General features: G+C 32.6%; 1 protein-coding gene across 1 annotated transcript in view; it reads left to right on the top strand.

Moving 5' to 3' along the window:
* The first annotated feature begins 689 nt into the window (after positions 1–689).
* The window catches only part of LOC108598214 (frizzled), a 78,989-nt gene continuing 60,525 nt past the window's right edge, over positions 690–19,153 (top strand). The window contains exon 1 of the mRNA XM_033293512.1: positions 690–1,589. Coding sequence (XP_033149403.1) covers positions 900–1,589 — 690 coding nt within the window. The 5' untranslated portion in view covers positions 690–899. The remainder of the gene's footprint in view (positions 1,590–19,153) is intronic.

Raw genomic sequence — 19,153 nt, 5'->3', positions numbered from 1 at the left:
TTAGAATATTCGATTCACACATTTATTATGCCTATTAGTGAACTTGATAGCTTTATTTCATGGCAGAGGCGGCGGCATGCGGCCAAAAGCCGGTGAACTTATTTTGAATTTTATACCTTGTTATCTAAAATGAGAATTAATAAAAATGCTAAACGCTTCACTTAACCATTTGTTGATACTATTTGAAGCGACGCTCAGCTGTGAGCAGAGCTCAGAGCAGCAGCAGCAGCGCCAAAACAAAACGCAAAGCAAGCGCCAAGAGTAAGCGCTGAATAAGAGCGAATTACTCGCTCTCTTATGCTCGCGCGCTCTTTGATACGCCAAACGCGCATTGAGTGTCAAATTCAAGGTCGCTGCAGCTGTTGCTTACGGCTGACAAGCCGCTGAAACTGGAGAGCGCAAGAGAGCGCGCGCTCTCTCAGCTTAGAGTTGGTCCAGCCGCTACGCTCAGTTGCTGAGTTGCTCAGTTTAGTTAGTCAGCGTTCGTTTGCCCTGCCATACGGTTGTGTTCACGGATAAAATTTTCGCGTTATCAACGGTCCGCACGTTCGTTGCGCGCGTTTTACGTAAATAATACTTGTGAATAATAATAATAATACATTTGTATATCTTGTCCGCCGGCAAAACAAAACAGAAACGCCGCAAAAAGAAAATAGTTAAAAGTTAAGTGCTAAAGTGTAACAAAAATAAAGAGAAAGAAATTGAAATTGAAATTAAAAGCAAATAAATTCAATTCTGCGGCAATTGTGGCAGTTTATGCCGTTATGTGCGCGTGTGTATGTGTGTGTTTTATAATTGTTAATATGTGTAACTCGCAAAGTTGCTGCTAAATTAACTGCAAAGCATTAAATAACTAAAACGCGCCAAAAAGTTTTAACGCTCATAAAAATTTTGCAAAAATGTTGCTGCTCTGTCTGCTGCTGCTGCTGCCGGCGCTGCTGCAGGCAAATCAACGCTTTGATCAGACACCGTTAGATGCAAGCGCATATTATAGCAGCGGTTTGGCCGAACTGGGCGGCACCTCAGCCAGCAGCGCTGCCGGCGCCGCCGCCGATGGCTTTCCGCATCACAATCGCTGCGAGGCCATCACCATCTCCATATGCAAAAACATTCCATACAACATGACTATAATGCCCAATCTGATTGGCCATACCAAGCAGGAGGAAGCGGGTCTCGAAGTGCATCAGTTTGCGCCGCTGGTGAAGATTGGCTGCAGTGCGGACCTGCAGCTATTTCTGTGCTCGCTTTACGTGCCCGTTTGCACTATACTGGAGCGTCCAATACCGCCGTGTCGCTCGCTCTGCGAATCCGCGCGCGTCTGCGAGCATTTGATGAAAACCTACAACTTTAACTGGCCCGAGAATCTCGAGTGCTCCAAGTTTCCAGTGCATGGCGGCGAGGATTTGTGTGTAGCGGAGAATACAACCTCAGCGGCGTCGACGCCCGCGCCCACGCGTGTGGCACCCAAAGTAACCACCAGAAAACATCAGATCAGCGTCGATAGTCCACATCGCAATATTGGATTCGTTTGTCCGGTACAGCTCAAAACGCCGCTGGGCATGGGCTATGAGCTAAAAGTTGGCGGCAAGGTAAGCAAAACAGTGCGATAAAATATGCGTTGGTTACAAATGATAAAAAGAGAGCGCGGAATATGTTTACATATATAGTATATATTAGTGGATTTTATGAGGCGCGCGTTTTTTTTTTTGACGTCGTAGATTAAAACTTGATAAAGTTGGTCTAAACTGGAACGCAATATTGCTATGTAGCTTATCAGATTTTATAATTTTATAAACAGCTGAGTTTTATAGTTTATATATATTTATGTCTTCATTTGAAACAAACTAAAAATGCATATCCTGTTGCGCTATGGAATTAATTTCAACCACCATGAGCAGCAGCAGGGAGTCGCACTTGAGTCACCCTGTGGCGTTGCCTCTACCTGCTCCATAGCAGGTAAGGCCAATACTTTGTTTTTAGACTACGCTTTGCCTTTCTTCGTCTTTCATTTGGAAAACCAGTTTCCAACTTTGCTGCAATTTGTTTCGCCTGCTTATGTCTTAAGTTTCCAATAGCCCAAAAAAAATGCTCAGTCTGTATTTTCCACACGTTTGAAAACTGTTGTAATTAATTTTGTAACTCATCATCATTTTTATAATTTTCATATGTTCTTCTATATTTTTTGTTTTTATGAGTAATGTTCTAATGCTGCCCCCTCAACGTTTCATTGTTTTTATTTATGTTACTCGCTCGCTTGCTTATTGGTTTGCTATTTTTAACATTTTATATGCCTTTCAATTGCGCTCATTGTTTACTTTGTGCCTCTTGTTGCCTCTTTTCACTTTGCGCGTTGCCATGTCTAAAGCGCATTAAATACTTTGAGGCAGGATAATTCACACTTGCGTCTCGCTCGCAAACAATCTTACAGATACAAGATACACATGATACACAATTTTTTTTTTCTAGCTGCGTGTGCATTCGTCATCATCATTTTGTTTCAGTTGAAAACTCTGTAGCTGTATCTTAAATGTTTGTGTTTTTTTTTTTTTGAAGAGCGTGCGAATTTCCACAGCTTGTTGCTTTTTCTTTATTTTTTGCGTTGAGTGTTCATAGCTTAAGATTTGACGCTTTATCTTAGATAAGTTTGTTTTTATACTCTTTGGTGCTAGTTAATGGAAAACTCGTTTAGCTCATTTAATTGAGCGTATTCGTAATATGATTAAACCAAATTTTGTTTAAATTAATTTGGCTTTGTTTATAATATAAAATAGCAACTTTATAAGCAATTTCAATATCATTTTATTTTTATTTCCGCTGTTTATGCACAAAGTAAAATAAAATGCATACCTAATTATATTAAATCAAAGACTTTAGCATAACTGTATAGTCTTTAATTAAATTCAAATAAAAAACTAAAGTTATGTTGTATTTATGCAAAATAGTAAAATAAATTAAATATGATAAGCTCTTGTTAGTAAGCACTACAAACTTATAAAAAAAATTTAAATTGCGTACTGAGAATTTCGTGTTGTAAAACAAATGCGATAAATTTATTTAAGCACTGAGTTTATACCGATTTTAAAAATATTTGTGAAGCTGTAAACAGTTGCAAATTGTAAAATAAAAATTATTTTATTCTATTTTGAATTTTAATTGCTAGTTTAATAAATAATACATTTAATTTTAGCAAGAATTTTAATACATAATTCTTACTGTAATTTTCATTAAGTAGTTGTACTAAAATAGTTTTTGAATTTTAGTTTGAAACCTTCCAAGCTCATTATTTAATGAATTTATTGATGGAATATTAAAATCCGTGCCATGCAACGTATAAAATGAATTTATTGTCAAGTAAATAAAAAAATATTTAAAGCATAATTAAGAAATTACTTGTTAGAAACAAAATAGATTTGAAGTTTAGTTTGCAAGCTCATTATTTATAAATTTATAAATGGAATATGAAAATTTGTGGCATCCCCCATATAAAATTAATTTATTGTTAAATGAATAAATAACAATTTAAAGCATTTAACGCTTCTAGCTTTACTATTTAAAATGATAATAATGATAATAATAATAAGCAGTTATTAATATTATTGCCAGCAAAAAAAGTTGTTTGCTTTAAGCAGATTTAAAACCAAAGGCTGTTTCCCAATATATATATAAAATATATATATATAAAATATAATATATAAAATATATTTTTCACTATCGCGTGCCACATGCCACACTTGTAATTCGAATGCCACAACAATTTCTATCGAAAACTGGCAAAGTGTGAGAGATCAATTGAAATCTGGTTGGGCGGATTGGCATGCGAAAAATGCAATTCCAACGGCACTTGAGGAATACCGAACCCTCCGAACCCTCTTCACTCATCACAAACTGTTTCATTAACCAGGCGCGTAGGTTCGTCATTTCATCAATTCAGACGACCCTACAAAATGTTTGGGTGGCATTCATTGTTTGGCTTGTGTTTTTAACAGTGCGCGGATTAAGTTTACGCACCAACAACAATAACAACAACAACAACAATTTTGTTTGTGCAGTCAATGCGCGATTGATGGCTTACGTGTGCCACGCCCAGCGTAGGCGTGCAGCAGTGTTGCCAGATATTGAGACGCCAAATGGGCTAAAATAAAATAAAAAAAGCTACTTTTCAGCAAAGGCTATAATATAATTTATAATTTTATAATTATAATTTATAATATAATTTTAGTTTGTAAATATTTGTTGACCTAGATTCTACTAAATTTTTCAATATTAATGCAGGCATATCAAAGTGAATTAAAGTTTAAAAATTAAAATTTAAATTAGAAAGAAACAATATAATAAAATAATTTTATTAGAAAATACAAATAAGTAGCATATTAGAATATGCTAAAATAATATGTAAATATCAAGCTATAAGCTATATCTAGCTTGAAATAAGCTAATCTGGCAACTCTGGCGCGCAAGCCTCAAAATAAATGAATCAAAAAGGACGAAGGATTGTTCACGCAAATCGTAAAACCATTAAAGGCCTCATTTGAAACGCTTTTCACGCTAAGAGAGCAATGGGCGCGGTTTTGGGTGGGGGCGGCGGCGGCATTTGGGATAAATCATTGCGTTTTTGTTGAATGAACTAAAGTGCCGCCCACAGTGGGTGGGCTGGGCTGGTCGCTCGTCTAACTCTTTTAATTGATAGCAAGCGGCTCTCTCGCGCTTGTAATTGATTGTTCGCAATTTTAGGCAACATTTCAACTTGTTCTTGTTCTTTTATATTGTTGCCTTTTCGATTCTCGTGCGCCTTTTGCATAATCAAGTTTATTGTTAAGGACGCTCGCTCATATGCTGTTTGTCCTTTTTAGACAACATGATTTGGCCCAAAACTAATTCCATTTAAACGGCTGCTGCGTCGTGGGTTTGGGTAATTTGATTTGCTTTCGATTTGTTCAAATTTAGTTTCAGCTGCTGTTGCTTTTGTTGTTGGTTTTAGGCTTTTGGCTATATTAATTTATCTAAAAGGATTTGCAGACATATTTAGTTATGTTTACTATACTTTCATGTATTTTATGTTTAATGACTTTTGGTTTTTGTGTGGCGCCTGAATTGAAAGCCCATTAAAACGTGGCTAATAAATTATTGATGCAATGATTGAAGTAGCATTAACCATAATTAATATTTATAATATTTTCGGCAAATGTATGCAGCAGAAATTTATTATATTTAATCAGACTAAAATTTAGTTTTAGTTTAAGATGTGATTGAATCAGTGGCTTGTTTTTATTTTATGAAATAATTTCGTATATCATTTGGGATTAATATTTTTGTAGCAACATAAGTATTAAATTGTTTTAATGATATAAAAAAAAAAAAACAAAACAATATAATACAATATAAATAATAATCGCCTGATGCTGCAAATGTATGAAAATAATAATTTTTATATAAAAGTAAGTTTCAAATAAAAGTGCTCAAGCTTTTTAATTTAAGTTTTTTAGTTATTCATACAAATATTCAATATTTCATACCATACTAAAGTCTAAAATGGCGCAGAATAATTTCAGTATTATAATATTTGCCTGATATTGTAAATTTATGAAAATAAGAATTTTTATATACAAAGTGAGTCTGTTTTTAATTAATAATTTCAAATTTAAGTGCTCAAGCTTTAACAAAAATAATTTTTTAATTATTCATACAAATATCCAAATATTCAGTGCTATTGGAATTTAATACTAAAGTCTAAATTGCCAAAATAAATTTCTGTATTAGTTGCCTGATATTGTAAATGTATGAAAATAATAAGTATTAATTTCAAATTAAAGTGCTTAAGCTTTAAATAAAATTATTTGAAAAATTTCTTGTAGCATTTATTAGCTACAAGATTAATTATTAATACAAATATTTATACAAAATTATCTGTCAATTAATTTTTTTTAATTATTTATACAAATTTATCTCTCATTCGATTCTAAAGTCTAAAATGACCAAAATAAATTTCTGTATTATTTGTTTGCTATTTTTCACTTGTATTGAACTTTAAATATTATAAAGGGCAAAGTAATTACATAAGCAGCAGCTACATTAATATTATAGCATTATTTTGTATAAAAAAAAATGTAAAAAAATTCGACACGCCATTTTGTTACGCAGCCGCCCACTCGCCCCGCGCCCCGTCTGATTGGCCAATAGTACGCTACAGTTTCACTTTATATAGGTGTCAACTGAATTAATGTTGGGTGCGGTCAGTTAGTTGGCTTGACTGTTAATACAGTAAGTGGTAGAGTTGGCGTGTGGACTGTCATTAAATGTTTGTAATTAAATATTTTAACAGCTGCAGTGTCACAACTAAGCAGTTGCCCATTTAAAGATTTAAGGCGACTGTAATAAGAGTGGCCAAAGTCGAAAATGAATTACAACCTACACAACATTTTGAGTGACAGTTGCGCAATTCATCAATAAATTGCTAAGCAGCAACAAAAATTTGTGCGTAGAGTTAGCAAACAATTCTTAGAAAAATATATAAATTTCAATTCATGCTAAAAATAGTAGCGAAATTTAATTAAAATTGTCAAAAAGCATCAAACGCATGCTTAAGACTTTAAATCAATTATTTGTTATTGCCTTAAAGCATTTACTCAATAACCAGTGAAATTTTATAGCAACAAAAGCAACGTGCAACGTTTTGCTGTTAAACAAGCTATTGTTGCCACTTTGCTGTCAATTGTTGTTGTTGTTGTTCTTATCCTTGCTGTCCAGTCACTCAAAGCTGTCGCCAAAGCGAGCAGCAGAAAAATAGAAAAAATAGCTGCAAAAAAATAAAAAACAAAAGTAAATTGTTTGGCATGCTGTTAAAAATTTATAGATTTAAGTAGCTGTAACTTTGTCCTTTAGCTCGTAAATTAATTGAGTTGAAAAATAATAAATAAGCTTAAGCATTTATTGCTTATAAATTGAACAATTCATGCGAAAAATTTAAGTGGATTATAGTTTTAATGCGTGCGCGCTGCGCTATAAATGGACCAAGGCTCGAAGCATTGTGTGAAATAAATTACACACAGATCTCTTGCCAAGGATAAAACAAACAAAGCCCCGACTACAGCAGCGACTACAGCTAGTTAATGTGTCGAGAGAGCGGGAGGCAGAGAAAAGTGAGTGAGACCCTTAACCACACAATGAGTATTTGGCAAGCTCTATCCGAAGCTGCTCAGATTAGTGAGTAGCTTTGGCTAAACTGATAAAGACGAATGCTGCGGGTGCCTTTCGCTAATAGCTATTGGCATATAGAGTTGGGTTTGTTGCTTAGGCAGTGGCTACTAAAATAAGTTAGGGCAACGACTTGGAATCAATAGAAATTAAAGTAGAAGCTGGAAACTTATTTTATGCTGCTGTTAAATGCAAAATTAAACTGCAAGCGCTGCAAGTTTTTGCAGAGAATAGAGCAGAAATATTTTTCTGAGCTTATACAACTAAAATTAAACTGCAAGCGCTTCAAGTTCTAGTATAGAGCACAATATTGCTCGGAATCACTTTGTTCAGGTTAAACAACAAAAATTAAACTGCAATCGCTTTGAGTTCTACTACATACTGAGAGGTAGAATGATATATAAGAAAATATAGCTGGGAAATATTTTTTCTGGGCTTAGCGCCTTAAATTCTTATAACTATACATAACTTATTTTAATTATTTATTAACAAACTAAATATAAAACTAAAAGTGGTGAGTCATAGACTCGACACTTAACTATATGCTCCTTAGTATGTTAATTATATTCAAAAAACTTAATTAATAACTTTAACGTTTTTATGGTTAGATACCGTGAGAAGCGATGTGGGTTGGATCTGGCCAAAATGCTGGAATCCTCGAGTTTGCTAATTAAGATAGTTAGATAGTTATACATAATTAATTATTCCCTTGCATCTGAAAATTAATATTCTGCGAAAGGTTTATTATAATAGAGTTTGTTTGTTTTTTTTGTTTTTTCTAATCTATGCGAAAAAGTAGTATTATTTGTTATATAATATGATTTATAATATTAGTCTAGTGCACACTTAAAATAAATTTGGATTTTATTTAAATGCTATTTTAATATAAGAAATAGCTAAACTTATATGCAGCTCATTTGTTTTTATTTTCATAACCTAAGTATTATGAAAATAAAAAAAAAATAATTTTATTCTCTTTGAGTTACAGTAAAGATACTTTTATTATTAATATCATATTATTAATAATAATAATAAGTATACATTGAACAACTATTTATTTTTGACATTTAATATAATATTATTTATTATACATTGTGTCGAATTTTTTAAGATTAAGCTGCTATACAAATAATTTGGATTTAATAAAAGGCGTTGAAGCAGCTCATTTGTTTTTATTTTCATAACCTAAGTATAAATTGGAAATATGAAAAATAAATAAATAAATAAATAAATTTATTTTAAGCAGCTTAAGCTGCACACTTAAATTTATTTTAATATTAATATCTAACATAATATAATTGAAGTAATGTTATGAATAAATAAATAAATTTATTTTCCAGCAGCTTAATAATATAGTATAAATTAGAAGTATATATTTTTGACATTCTAATATGATATAAATATAATAATAATTTAAGTGTGCTCTTGACTGCTTTAAATAAATGTGCATTTTAATTAAATGCTATTTTAATAAAAGAAATAACTAAAAGCTTTGCTAAGCTGAATTATTTTTATTTTGAATTTGCGCAGACTGTGGCGTTTAAGCTTAGCCCAACGTTTTAAGTTTGCTTTAACTCAATTTATGCATTAATTTCCATTTGTTTTGCATATTGCTGCAGTTTATCTTTGGCCCACAGCTAGACAATAGACGAGGCGTCTAGGCACTCGATACAAGCCTCGATAGGAAGTGGCTGGGCTAACATATTTTGGCGCTATCAGCGCTGCCATTAGCCGCTCCAATTCGCTGCGCTTAGTTTGCTATTCAAATGAGATCGGACAATGTGTGTGGGCGTGGCTGTGGGCAAAGCTGTTTGCACCTAGCGCAGTGCTCCAGTTTAAAAAGGCTGCAAACAGCAAAAAGTTGACACAATTAAAAACAAAAGCAACAAGCTGACAACAAGAACAAGCAAACAAAACAAATGTCAACCACAAAATAGACATCCTATTTTTTTTTTGCTGCTTCTTTATTTGTTGTTGTTGTTTACTTGTTGCTGTTGTTGTTGTTCCATTGTTTGCTAAGCGCTGCGACCAAAGGCAAGTCGCATAGCCAGCAAATATAAAAGATATACCCCCCACTACCACCCCCCATTCTGCCTCCCCATCACTCTCTTGTATTTTAAATAATCTGTATGTGTGTGTGTGTCAGCGTCTCTGTCTGATGAATTTATAATGCCCATTGTCTGGCTAGCTGGCCAGACATTTGTTTGCCACAAAAGTTGCCGCTGCAGACAAAAGTAAAAAGAGCGAACGCGGCTTGGCCCATAAATTTCGCAAAGATCATTTGCAGGCAACAACGAAAAATAAACCAAAAGGGTTCGCATTGCAGCAACTTGGGGCACAAATAAACTTGCAAACTGCGATAAACAAGCAGCACAACTTGAAGTTTACTTAATTAAGTTTAATGCAGACAAAAATATATAATAAAAATAGTAGTATTAATCCTAATGCATTATTTTATATTATTATTTTGTTAATGAAAAAACAATTAAAATAAAATTCTATATTGTTTTGTAAGCAATATGTCTATATATAATAAATATCAATAATATAAATTGACGACACATAAAATGTTATTAGTTCATGCAGCAAATAAATCAATAAATTAATTTGTAGTGACTTTTTTTTTAAAGTGTATCAATAATATTGATTAATAAAAAGCTTTGAAATAAAAATTATAAATGATAATAAATTATATAATTCTAAAACTATTTTTGGTACAAATTTTATATATTTAAAATATCAATAATATAAATATGTTAAATGACACGACATATAAAAATGTTAATTCAGTTTAATGCAGACAAAAAAATATTAATATTAATTTGAATGCATTATTTTATATATACAACAATATTTAATTATATTTTGAAATCATAAAATTTATTTATTTGTTAATGAAAAAATTTAAAAAATTTTAAATATGAATTTTGGTAGCAAAGTTTTTATATATTTAAAATATCTATATGGTCAGCCCTGGTTAGCTACTTTCTTATTTTTTTGAAGCCTTGACTTTTAGGTTTCATATACAAATTGGCAACTGCTAGTTGAACCAGTTAGCACCTTGGCCAAGTCGCTGCCAGGCAGCTTAATTAAAAACGCGAGGATCTCTGCAGTTCGACTCCAAAGTCCACAAAACTTCAGAAACTTGTTTTCCAATCTTTTTTTTGTCGCCATGTCGAACGATGTCGCCCCAGTGCCCAAGCTCCGAATCCAGTTTTGAAAGCAAGTTGCAGTTGCTTTGGCCGCTGTCAGAAAAGGCAGCCAAAAGGCAAATCATAAATTTTATAGCTCAAGCGCATGCAGCATGTGGGCAGCTACTTATGCTTATAGCTTATAAAAAAAAGAGAGTTGTTAGCAGCTAAGAAGGATATGGCCAAGTTGCATGCCTCATTAGCACTGAATGCAGATTACAACATTGACAATGTTGGGCAAGAAGCAAATATCAGTGTGAAATATTGTTGCAGATAAATGCAATTAAAATGGGCTAAGCCGCGCTTTGAGACGCTGTGGAAATAACAAAATGGTCTTATAAATAGTATAAAAAAATTGTAACATTAAATTAAATATATGAAGCAAAGTCTAAAATTTTATTGGCAAACTAATAACTGAAATAATATTTAAGCACTTTTTTTTAAATTGTAAAGCAATTGCAATAGCAAAAAAATATAAAAAATTAAGCTTAGATATTTTATTTATATTCAGTAATTTGCTGTTTATTTAATTTGTGTTTATTCAACTTAAACATTAATAAGCAAACTAATAACTGAAATAATATTTAAATAAGCTACAAGAATTTTTCTTAAATTTTGTAGCAATTGCAATAGCAAAGAAATATAAAAAAATTAAGCTGACATATTTTGAATTAATATTTAAATAAGCTACAAGCACTTTTATTAAATTTTAAAGCAGTTGGAATAGCAAAAAAATATAAAAAAAATTAAACTAACATATTTTGTTTAAAATTTTGTGTTTATTTAACTTAACTAAGTTTTCAATTAGCTTGTTACACATTTTTAAGCAAATATTAACTTCATAGCATTACAAATAGCAACAAACAAATGTTAGTTTTGTTTAAATACTGCATGAAAAATATTAAAATGCAACAGCAAAAATTATACGATGCTGAAACTTTATTATTTTTTTATTTTGCACAGCTTCTCACACATTTTTAATGCTTTCAAAATGATTTACTTTAAGTATTTTCAATTAGCGCAGCTTTTCATTAGCACATGCCATTGTTACATTAATGGCTTAAATAAATACTTAAAGCAGCAAGTCTTAAGTATAAAGTACTTGTCTAAATTGTCGGTTTGCTTGCGCTCAAAAATGCTGACAGTGGGGCTATTAATTAAGCGCTGACTGCGACTACAAATGGTCGAGTTGGGAAATACAACAGATATAACCGCAATAGCAACCATAACAAGACATTTGTAATCATCTTCAATCATAACAGAGACATTGAGACACGCACACGTAGAGCGAGAGTGAGAGCGAGACAGAACGATAGAGGGAGTGAGTGAGAGGTACTTGTAGTTAGTAAGTGCATTGCTGGTTGCATCTGTTTGTGCCTCTAATGAAGCAACGTTAAAATTGTCATAACTGTAAATATGACAGCTTAGGAGCGTGCATTACGTATACGCAATGTGGAGCAAGCAAGTTAAGCTGAATTTGTAAATGGCGTGGGCAGGCAACTAATAGAAAAAAAAAAAAACAGCAGCTCAAGTTTTAAAACGAAGCTTAAATACGCTTTAAGAAAATAGATTAAAATTTAAAACAAAATTTATTGCAAAAAAAAAAAAAAATTTTTTTATTGTAATAAATTTGTTAGTATTTCTTAAAATTTAATTATTGTTAAATGTTTTTAATCCTGTTCATTAAATATAAATAACAAATTAATTGCCTCTAATATTTAAAACCTCAAAACTTTATACGCAGCCTTAATTTACAAGCTTTAGTTAACTTAGCGACAGCGCTAAAGATAAACCCAAGTCAGTTAATCTAAAACTGCCTGCAGCTTGATGATGGATCGACATACAAAACTAAAGCACCAACATTCATTCAAATGTTGCTTTTGAAGTTGTTGCCTGACTAGACCAGAAGGCCAAACTGTGGGCACACATGCCACTTGCCGCTTGCCTCTTGCCTCTTGCCACTTGGCGTTGCTGCCTCCGATCTGTCATGAGCAGCATTTGTGACATGGGGGAACATCGCTGGCTGCTATTTGATTACAGCGTTAATTACGAACGCGAACGTGACAGTTGAGGGCGACGAAGGGAGCAAACTATGCCTGCGAGGCTTTGAATTTGTTTCGTTGACAAATCATGAGCGATAAAATGCGTTTCGTGATTTGTGAATTTCTGATTTCAGTTTTTTTTCCATGTCAAAGTCAAATTCGCAGCGATTATGAATGAGAAAACAGCTGCAGCCCCAACAGACATTTGAGCCTTGCGTGTAGTTCAACTGTCAAACACAGACACACACACCCACACACACACACACACACACACAAGCAGCAAAAGCTAAAAAATGTTAGCTTAAATATAAATAGCTAAAAGAGCAAACATTCCAAATTGAATTGTTAGTTCAATCATTTTAAATTTTTTTGATAGTTTTTGAACTGTAATTTAATTTGTAATTATTTTAATCTGCTCCCTTTTATGGAAGACTAGCAATAAGTATTTAAATCTTTGATTCTATTAGTAACATTTAGAGTTGTTTGAGCTTCATTATTAGATATCAAATACACTACTACTACTACTACTTTTTAAAATACTACTATTTCTACTACTACTTTTTAATTCCATTTGTAAGCTACAGCAATTGCTTGCGTATTAAAAGTTAGTTAGATTTTTATTGTGCAGTAATTTCTATAAGAATTTACATAAATTAAATGCATAGATCAATAAGACTGAATTTGAAGCTATGCATAAAATGCTTAATTAACTTTTGAAACATAATTTGTTAAGGTAAAATAATAATAATAATATTTGTCGCCAGTAGTTGAAGTTTGCTTATTATTTTATATTATAATAATGCAATAGCTAATGTAGTTGATTATTAGCCCATTGTTTAAATAAAAGTTTGAAAATTTATTTATTAATTATTCATAATCGTAGTAATTAGTAATTCCAAACATTTCACTTAGCCATACAATTTTTATAGAAAAATAATTTCATTTATTATAAATGTTTATTAAAATTGCACTAGAACTGCGCTTGCACTAAAAGTGAATTAGTTAGTTATGGATAGTTTTGATTGCTTGCCACTCTTCACTCAAGTCGATCACGCCACCTTTGCTGTTTAGTCAAACCGAACTTCCGTTATTCTCTCAATGCCCCTAACGTGGGGTTCGCCTGCAAGTGCTCGCCTCTCAAGTCGATCACGCCACCTTTTGGCTGCGTAGTCAAAGCGCACTTCCGTTATCTTTTAATATCTGCCTGAGCGCAGCTGAGATTCGGCCTGCATGCTCGCTCCCGCTCTTTCGTTAGTTCAGCTGCACTGCTTAAGCGCTGCGGCAGCGACGCCTACGCTTAGCTTCGTTGTATGCGTGAGCTTCGGCTCGAGTTAGGCGACAGCTTAGCGCGGCTGAGTTCAGTTGCTAACTAGAGCTGAAGCGCTGTGCTTATCTTATCTTGTGATCGCTGACTTTTTCCTTCTTCTTCTTCTGCTGCTGCTGCTCTGCTCATGCAAATGCGAGAATTGCTTTGCACAAGTTAAAAGCAAAGTAACTGTAATTGATTTTCAGCTGTGCTATGGATAGCATCCAATTGCATTCTCTCTCTGCTCTGCTCTTTCTCTAACTGTACTTATTTGCTTTAAATATAAATGTGCAGGCACTTGACTACAACTGACAATCAAATGAATAACAATATAATATATTTAATCGCTAATTATTTTTTTGTTTAACCTGCTTTTGCTATTAATTCTGCTACACACACACGCAATTGTATAATTTGTATACGTTTCTATTTATTTTGGTGGGGGGTCAGTCAGCTTAATTTGCAGCTGAAAGCCAGAAAACGTTTCACGACACTTTTGTTTTGACATTCAGTGTTTGGTTAACAAGCAATTAAATGCTAAATGTGACACGCAACAAATGTCGACGACGACGACGATGCGGGCTGTGAATTTTCATTAGTCCTGCCCGCCCGACGAACCACAAACCTAACTAAGTTCAATACTTGACGAAATAGCAAAACATGCAATGCGTGTTTACCAACGCCCCCTACCCCCCGCCACCCACACCCTCTGATTTATGTCAGTGGCTATAAAAACTAGCAGCAGGCAGAGCCTGGCGCTTGGCTCTTTGTTTGGGTAGTGTGAGCAGCTCGCATTACATTGAGAAATTTGCTGTAATTTTGGCGCATGTTTTTTGTTAAACGCTTCTTATCAGGCAAATTGTTTGCCTCTGTGTGTGTGTGTGTGTGGCAACTCTTGATGAATTTGCTGTTTGCCCGAAATCGTGACCAAATTGTGTTAACCAAAAGGCATAATAAATAGCAACAACAACAAGAACAACACACCAACGCATGCGACAATATTGTAGTAGGACTAGGGCCAAGAGTCGTCACGTTAACTTTTTTTTGTTAGCAGCACTTTGTGTGGTGAACTGTGTGTGGCAAGTTGAAAAGTTCGTAAAGGTTTTCTAGGTCAAATATTTGTGTTGCGATGAATTCGCTTAGATAGGGCCACACATATGAGTGATTGGGCCACTTGAGTTATGAGCAAATATTATGAAAGAGAAAAGCAAGTACATCAAATGAATGAAAGATATAAATATAAATACATTAGTCAAAATCAAGAGTTATTGTGGAAGTAAAAAAATATTTACTGAAATAAATGAATAATAAACGTTAACTGCATTATAAGTTGAATCAAAATATTTTTTTAAATACATTTATTTATGGGCTGCAAATTCTAAATGTTGCATATTCACAAAATTGTATAAAAATTAATTAATAATTTAATTTTTGCTAAAATTAATTATTACATATAAAAATACAATTAATAAGCAACTAAAACTGAACGCTAAAGCTTCGAACTTTAAATAAAATATATTTAAATAAAAAATTTGCTTATTCTACATTTCCAATAAAAAGTTAAATTTGTTCTTTTAATTTGACATATTTTTGTATTTACAAACAATTTTTTTTAAACATTTTCAATGAAAATGAAAATTTTTCCATTAAATTTGATCTATTTTTGTCGTTTATTTATTAGTATGAAAATCAATCAATCTTATTCGACTGACTGGTAAACAAATTTGTTGTACATTGCATATTCATATAGAAATGTATATTAAATTTGATATTTGCCACATTTCTCAATCAAAGCCAAAGTCAAACCACAAGCAACAGGCCCAAGTAACTTGCAACAATTTGCAGTAGCTTGAACAATTGTTAGCAATCAATTAGGTAAACCTCAGAGTGTGTCCACAGGTAAAGCAAACTACGAAAATCATTTTTATTGCAATTAAAACACAGACAAGCAGCCAAGGCAGCAAATTTTAATTGAATAACAAGATGCAGCGACAGCAAAAAGAGTAAAAATCTCAGTAGACATTGCAACTGTCGATGGCTGATGCGTGTGTGTGATGCATGTGAGGCATGCAACATGCGGCCAGTCAAACAAACTCAAAACCAAAACCGAACGCACATGCAACTCTTGCCAAGGCAGAGAAATATGCCAGAGAGTCCGACACGTGTCTCAAAGTAAAGTTTAATTTAATTAAAATTTCTGCAGCGCTGCTGCTGCTACGTCCAGACACCAGCTGAGCTGAGCTGCGGCTTCGACTGCAGATGATCTATAGCCAAGAGATGCATCGCAAAGATGAAATGTTGCTCCATCAGCCCGAGCTCAGCTCAGCTCGACGGCAGCGGCGTGATAAAATAAAAAACAACAAACAGCCCACATAGCATATTTTTATAGCTTCAAAATGGGCATAGCAACTTTATGGTGCAGCTAGCTTACGTGCAACATCAAGTGCGCCACTTTAGTAGAGCAAAGGGAGCAAAAAAAAAATATATAAAAATATTTTAAGGCGAAACTATAAAATTGCAATTTCATATTTTTGTTAAAGAAAAAATTTTATAACATTATAAAGCTATAAAATAACGTTTAAAAATTTATAAATGCAAAAAAACTGTTTAAAAAATATAGAAAAAAAAAATTAAAATAGCTAGTTAAACAACAAATAAATTATATGAAAATGCAAGCAATTTTGCTTGTTTTAGATTTTAATATAAAACTTTAAATTTTCACAACAATTTCTATCATGCATATTTTTAAAACTTTATAAAAGATTTTTTATACTAATAGAAATTTTTGCTTTGCTTAATTAATTACTTAATAATTTATTTTTGAATATTAATTTATAAAATACATTTTTTTATTAACATAAACTTCAAATATGCACATTTTAAATTTCAAAACATTTTTTATATTTGTTTTACATATTTTTTAAACTGTAGCTCACCTTTTCATGTTGCTCCACTTAACAATTTCTGTTTTTTTGTTAACCAGAGCATTTCGAATTTGTTTTCATTCATCAAAGCATAAATCGCCGCTGGGTTGTTTAGCAGGTGAGAAGAGCCTGCTGCTGTCCAAGCAAAATGGCAGCAACTCTCAACTGCATTGCGAATGAGTTAAGGAGTGTGAGACAAGCAGATAAAACATTTGCCTTGCATTCAGCTTAACCAAAGAGTCAACACAGACATGGGAACTGCTTGCAGCTGCTGTGGGGAGAGTGGGAGCGAGGGAATGGTCATGGGATGTTGCATGTTGAGCCGCTGTCAATGCGTCAAGTGAAAATTGCAGTTCAATGTTGTGAACGACCTTAAATGGCAACTGGGTTGACGTCTGGACAACGCCTATGGATGTGGCCTATTATAGGAGCATTATTATAATGCTTTGAGCCATTTACAAAAATTTACAATTAAAGTTGGCGATTAAATTGCGGCGATAGCCTTGCATTGATTACAAATATGCTTTGATTATATTATTTATAGTACGATAGGTGAAAGCCGCGCTCGACTCTTGGCCGAGATGCCTATCTAAAGCCAAATGTAGTGCAATTGCGTTTTATCTGGCAGGCCGATAAACGATAAATGTGATTTTTAGTCAGCCAAGCTGCGCTGCGTGCGTAATTTATGGCCATTGGCTTTATCTTGAAAGGAAATTAGCTATGCAAGCAGCTCAAAACTTGAACAGCAACAAACTGCAACGATAAATGGGACTAGGCAGCGTGCCACAAATGGGCGGTCGGTCAATTGAGAGAGCGAATGGAGTCTCAAATCAATTTGGCATGACTAATATGGTTTAAATGCATTTTGCATTTTGCTGTTGCCAATTTGGCAACTAAACAATTTTACGCTTGCCACTAATGTACCGTTGTGTCAATTGATATTGATTGTTGCACACACACACACACACACACACACACACAGGAAGTTGCTGCAACTTTTTTGGCGCACACACTTATTAAAGTAACAGTAATTTAGTACTCCATTTGGCTTGTTGCATATATGGCCTATGATTTTATAGACTGTACAGATTTGTATATAAAGTATAATTAATTACTATGTCGACAGCGCTTAAATTAAAAGAAGCCATAAATATTTTGCTGCTAAATGACACTATTTTAAAATGAATTAAAATCAACTTATTTTAAAGTTGTCTTAAAAATTTCTAATATTTAAGCCTTCTTTACACAAAAAATAAATTAAATTCAATATTAAAGCTAATTAAAATTTTGGTCTAACCCTATTTTTCAATAATTATTTACAATAAACTTGTTTGTGTTTATTTTTTCTACATTTTTTTTATACGCAAATTGACTAATTTTATTTAAAATAAAAGCTAGTTTTTTCGGTCTTCAACTATTTTCAATAATTTTTACAATAAATTGTTGTTGTAATAAAGATTTGTATATAAAGATTATAAATTACACTGTTGCCATAGTGCTGCAAATTAAATTAAAAAAAGCCATAAATATTTTGCTTCTAAAATTAAAATTATTTTTAAAATTAATCAATGCAACATATTCTAAACTTAGTTATATAAAAATATATCAAATCGAAAATTTGACTAATTTTATTATAAATATTAAAGCTAGTTTTTTGGTCTTAAACATATTTTCAATAATTTGTACAATAAATTGTTGTTGTTTATTTTTTGTCTTAATGTTTTATTTATACATTCATTTAAAGCTAGTTAAAATTTTGATCTTAAACGTATTTTCAATATTTTTTACAATAAATTGCTGTGGTTTATTTTTTGTCTACATTTTTTTTTTGACTCATTCATATATAGCAACTTTTTCTTTTTGCAAGTTATGTTACAAATATCTTAAAAATAAACAGTGCAGTATGCTTACTAAATTTAATTTAGTATACAAAAATGCAATGCTCAATTAATATAAACAAATCAAATATTTGCATGCTTTTGTACATTTTGTGCGCCATTTGTTCTTACTCTAAATTTCACATTTGTTTCATTTTAATAGTCAACATTTGAAAATTTGCATACATTTATTATTTACATCGATTGCCCAACAGGCGCTGAAATTTTTAAAAAGATGCAGTTTTTTTATTGCAACTTTTCAAACAAGTTAAATTAAAAAATACGCAAAAATGTTTATAACGTAATGGAAATGCAATAATAATTTAACAAACACACGAAAAGCGCCGCAGGCAACAAAAACAAATGCAGCAAAGCAATAGCAAAAAAAATAGACTCTATTTAGTTGCCAAACTATGTGGCACACACACACACACACACGCAACATATGCAGCACAAATTTTGGTTGCTGCATATTTCATAAGTCCTCTCGGGCCAACACACAAAAATTTCAAAAAACGACAAACACAAAAGTCGAGCGCATAGAAGAATTGCCACAAAGTTTTAGCGAGCGCTTAGACAATTCAAACTGCATACAAAAAATAAACAAAATAGAATAACTAAA

The sequence above is a fragment of the Drosophila busckii genome, chromosome 3L, assembly GCF_011750605.1.
Source record: "Drosophila busckii strain San Diego stock center, stock number 13000-0081.31 chromosome 3L, ASM1175060v1, whole genome shotgun sequence".
Classification (NCBI taxonomy): Eukaryota; Metazoa; Arthropoda; class Insecta; order Diptera; family Drosophilidae; genus Drosophila; species Drosophila busckii.
Note: the sequence above shows the minus strand (reverse complement) of the source record. Positions and strands in the feature narration are given on the sequence as shown.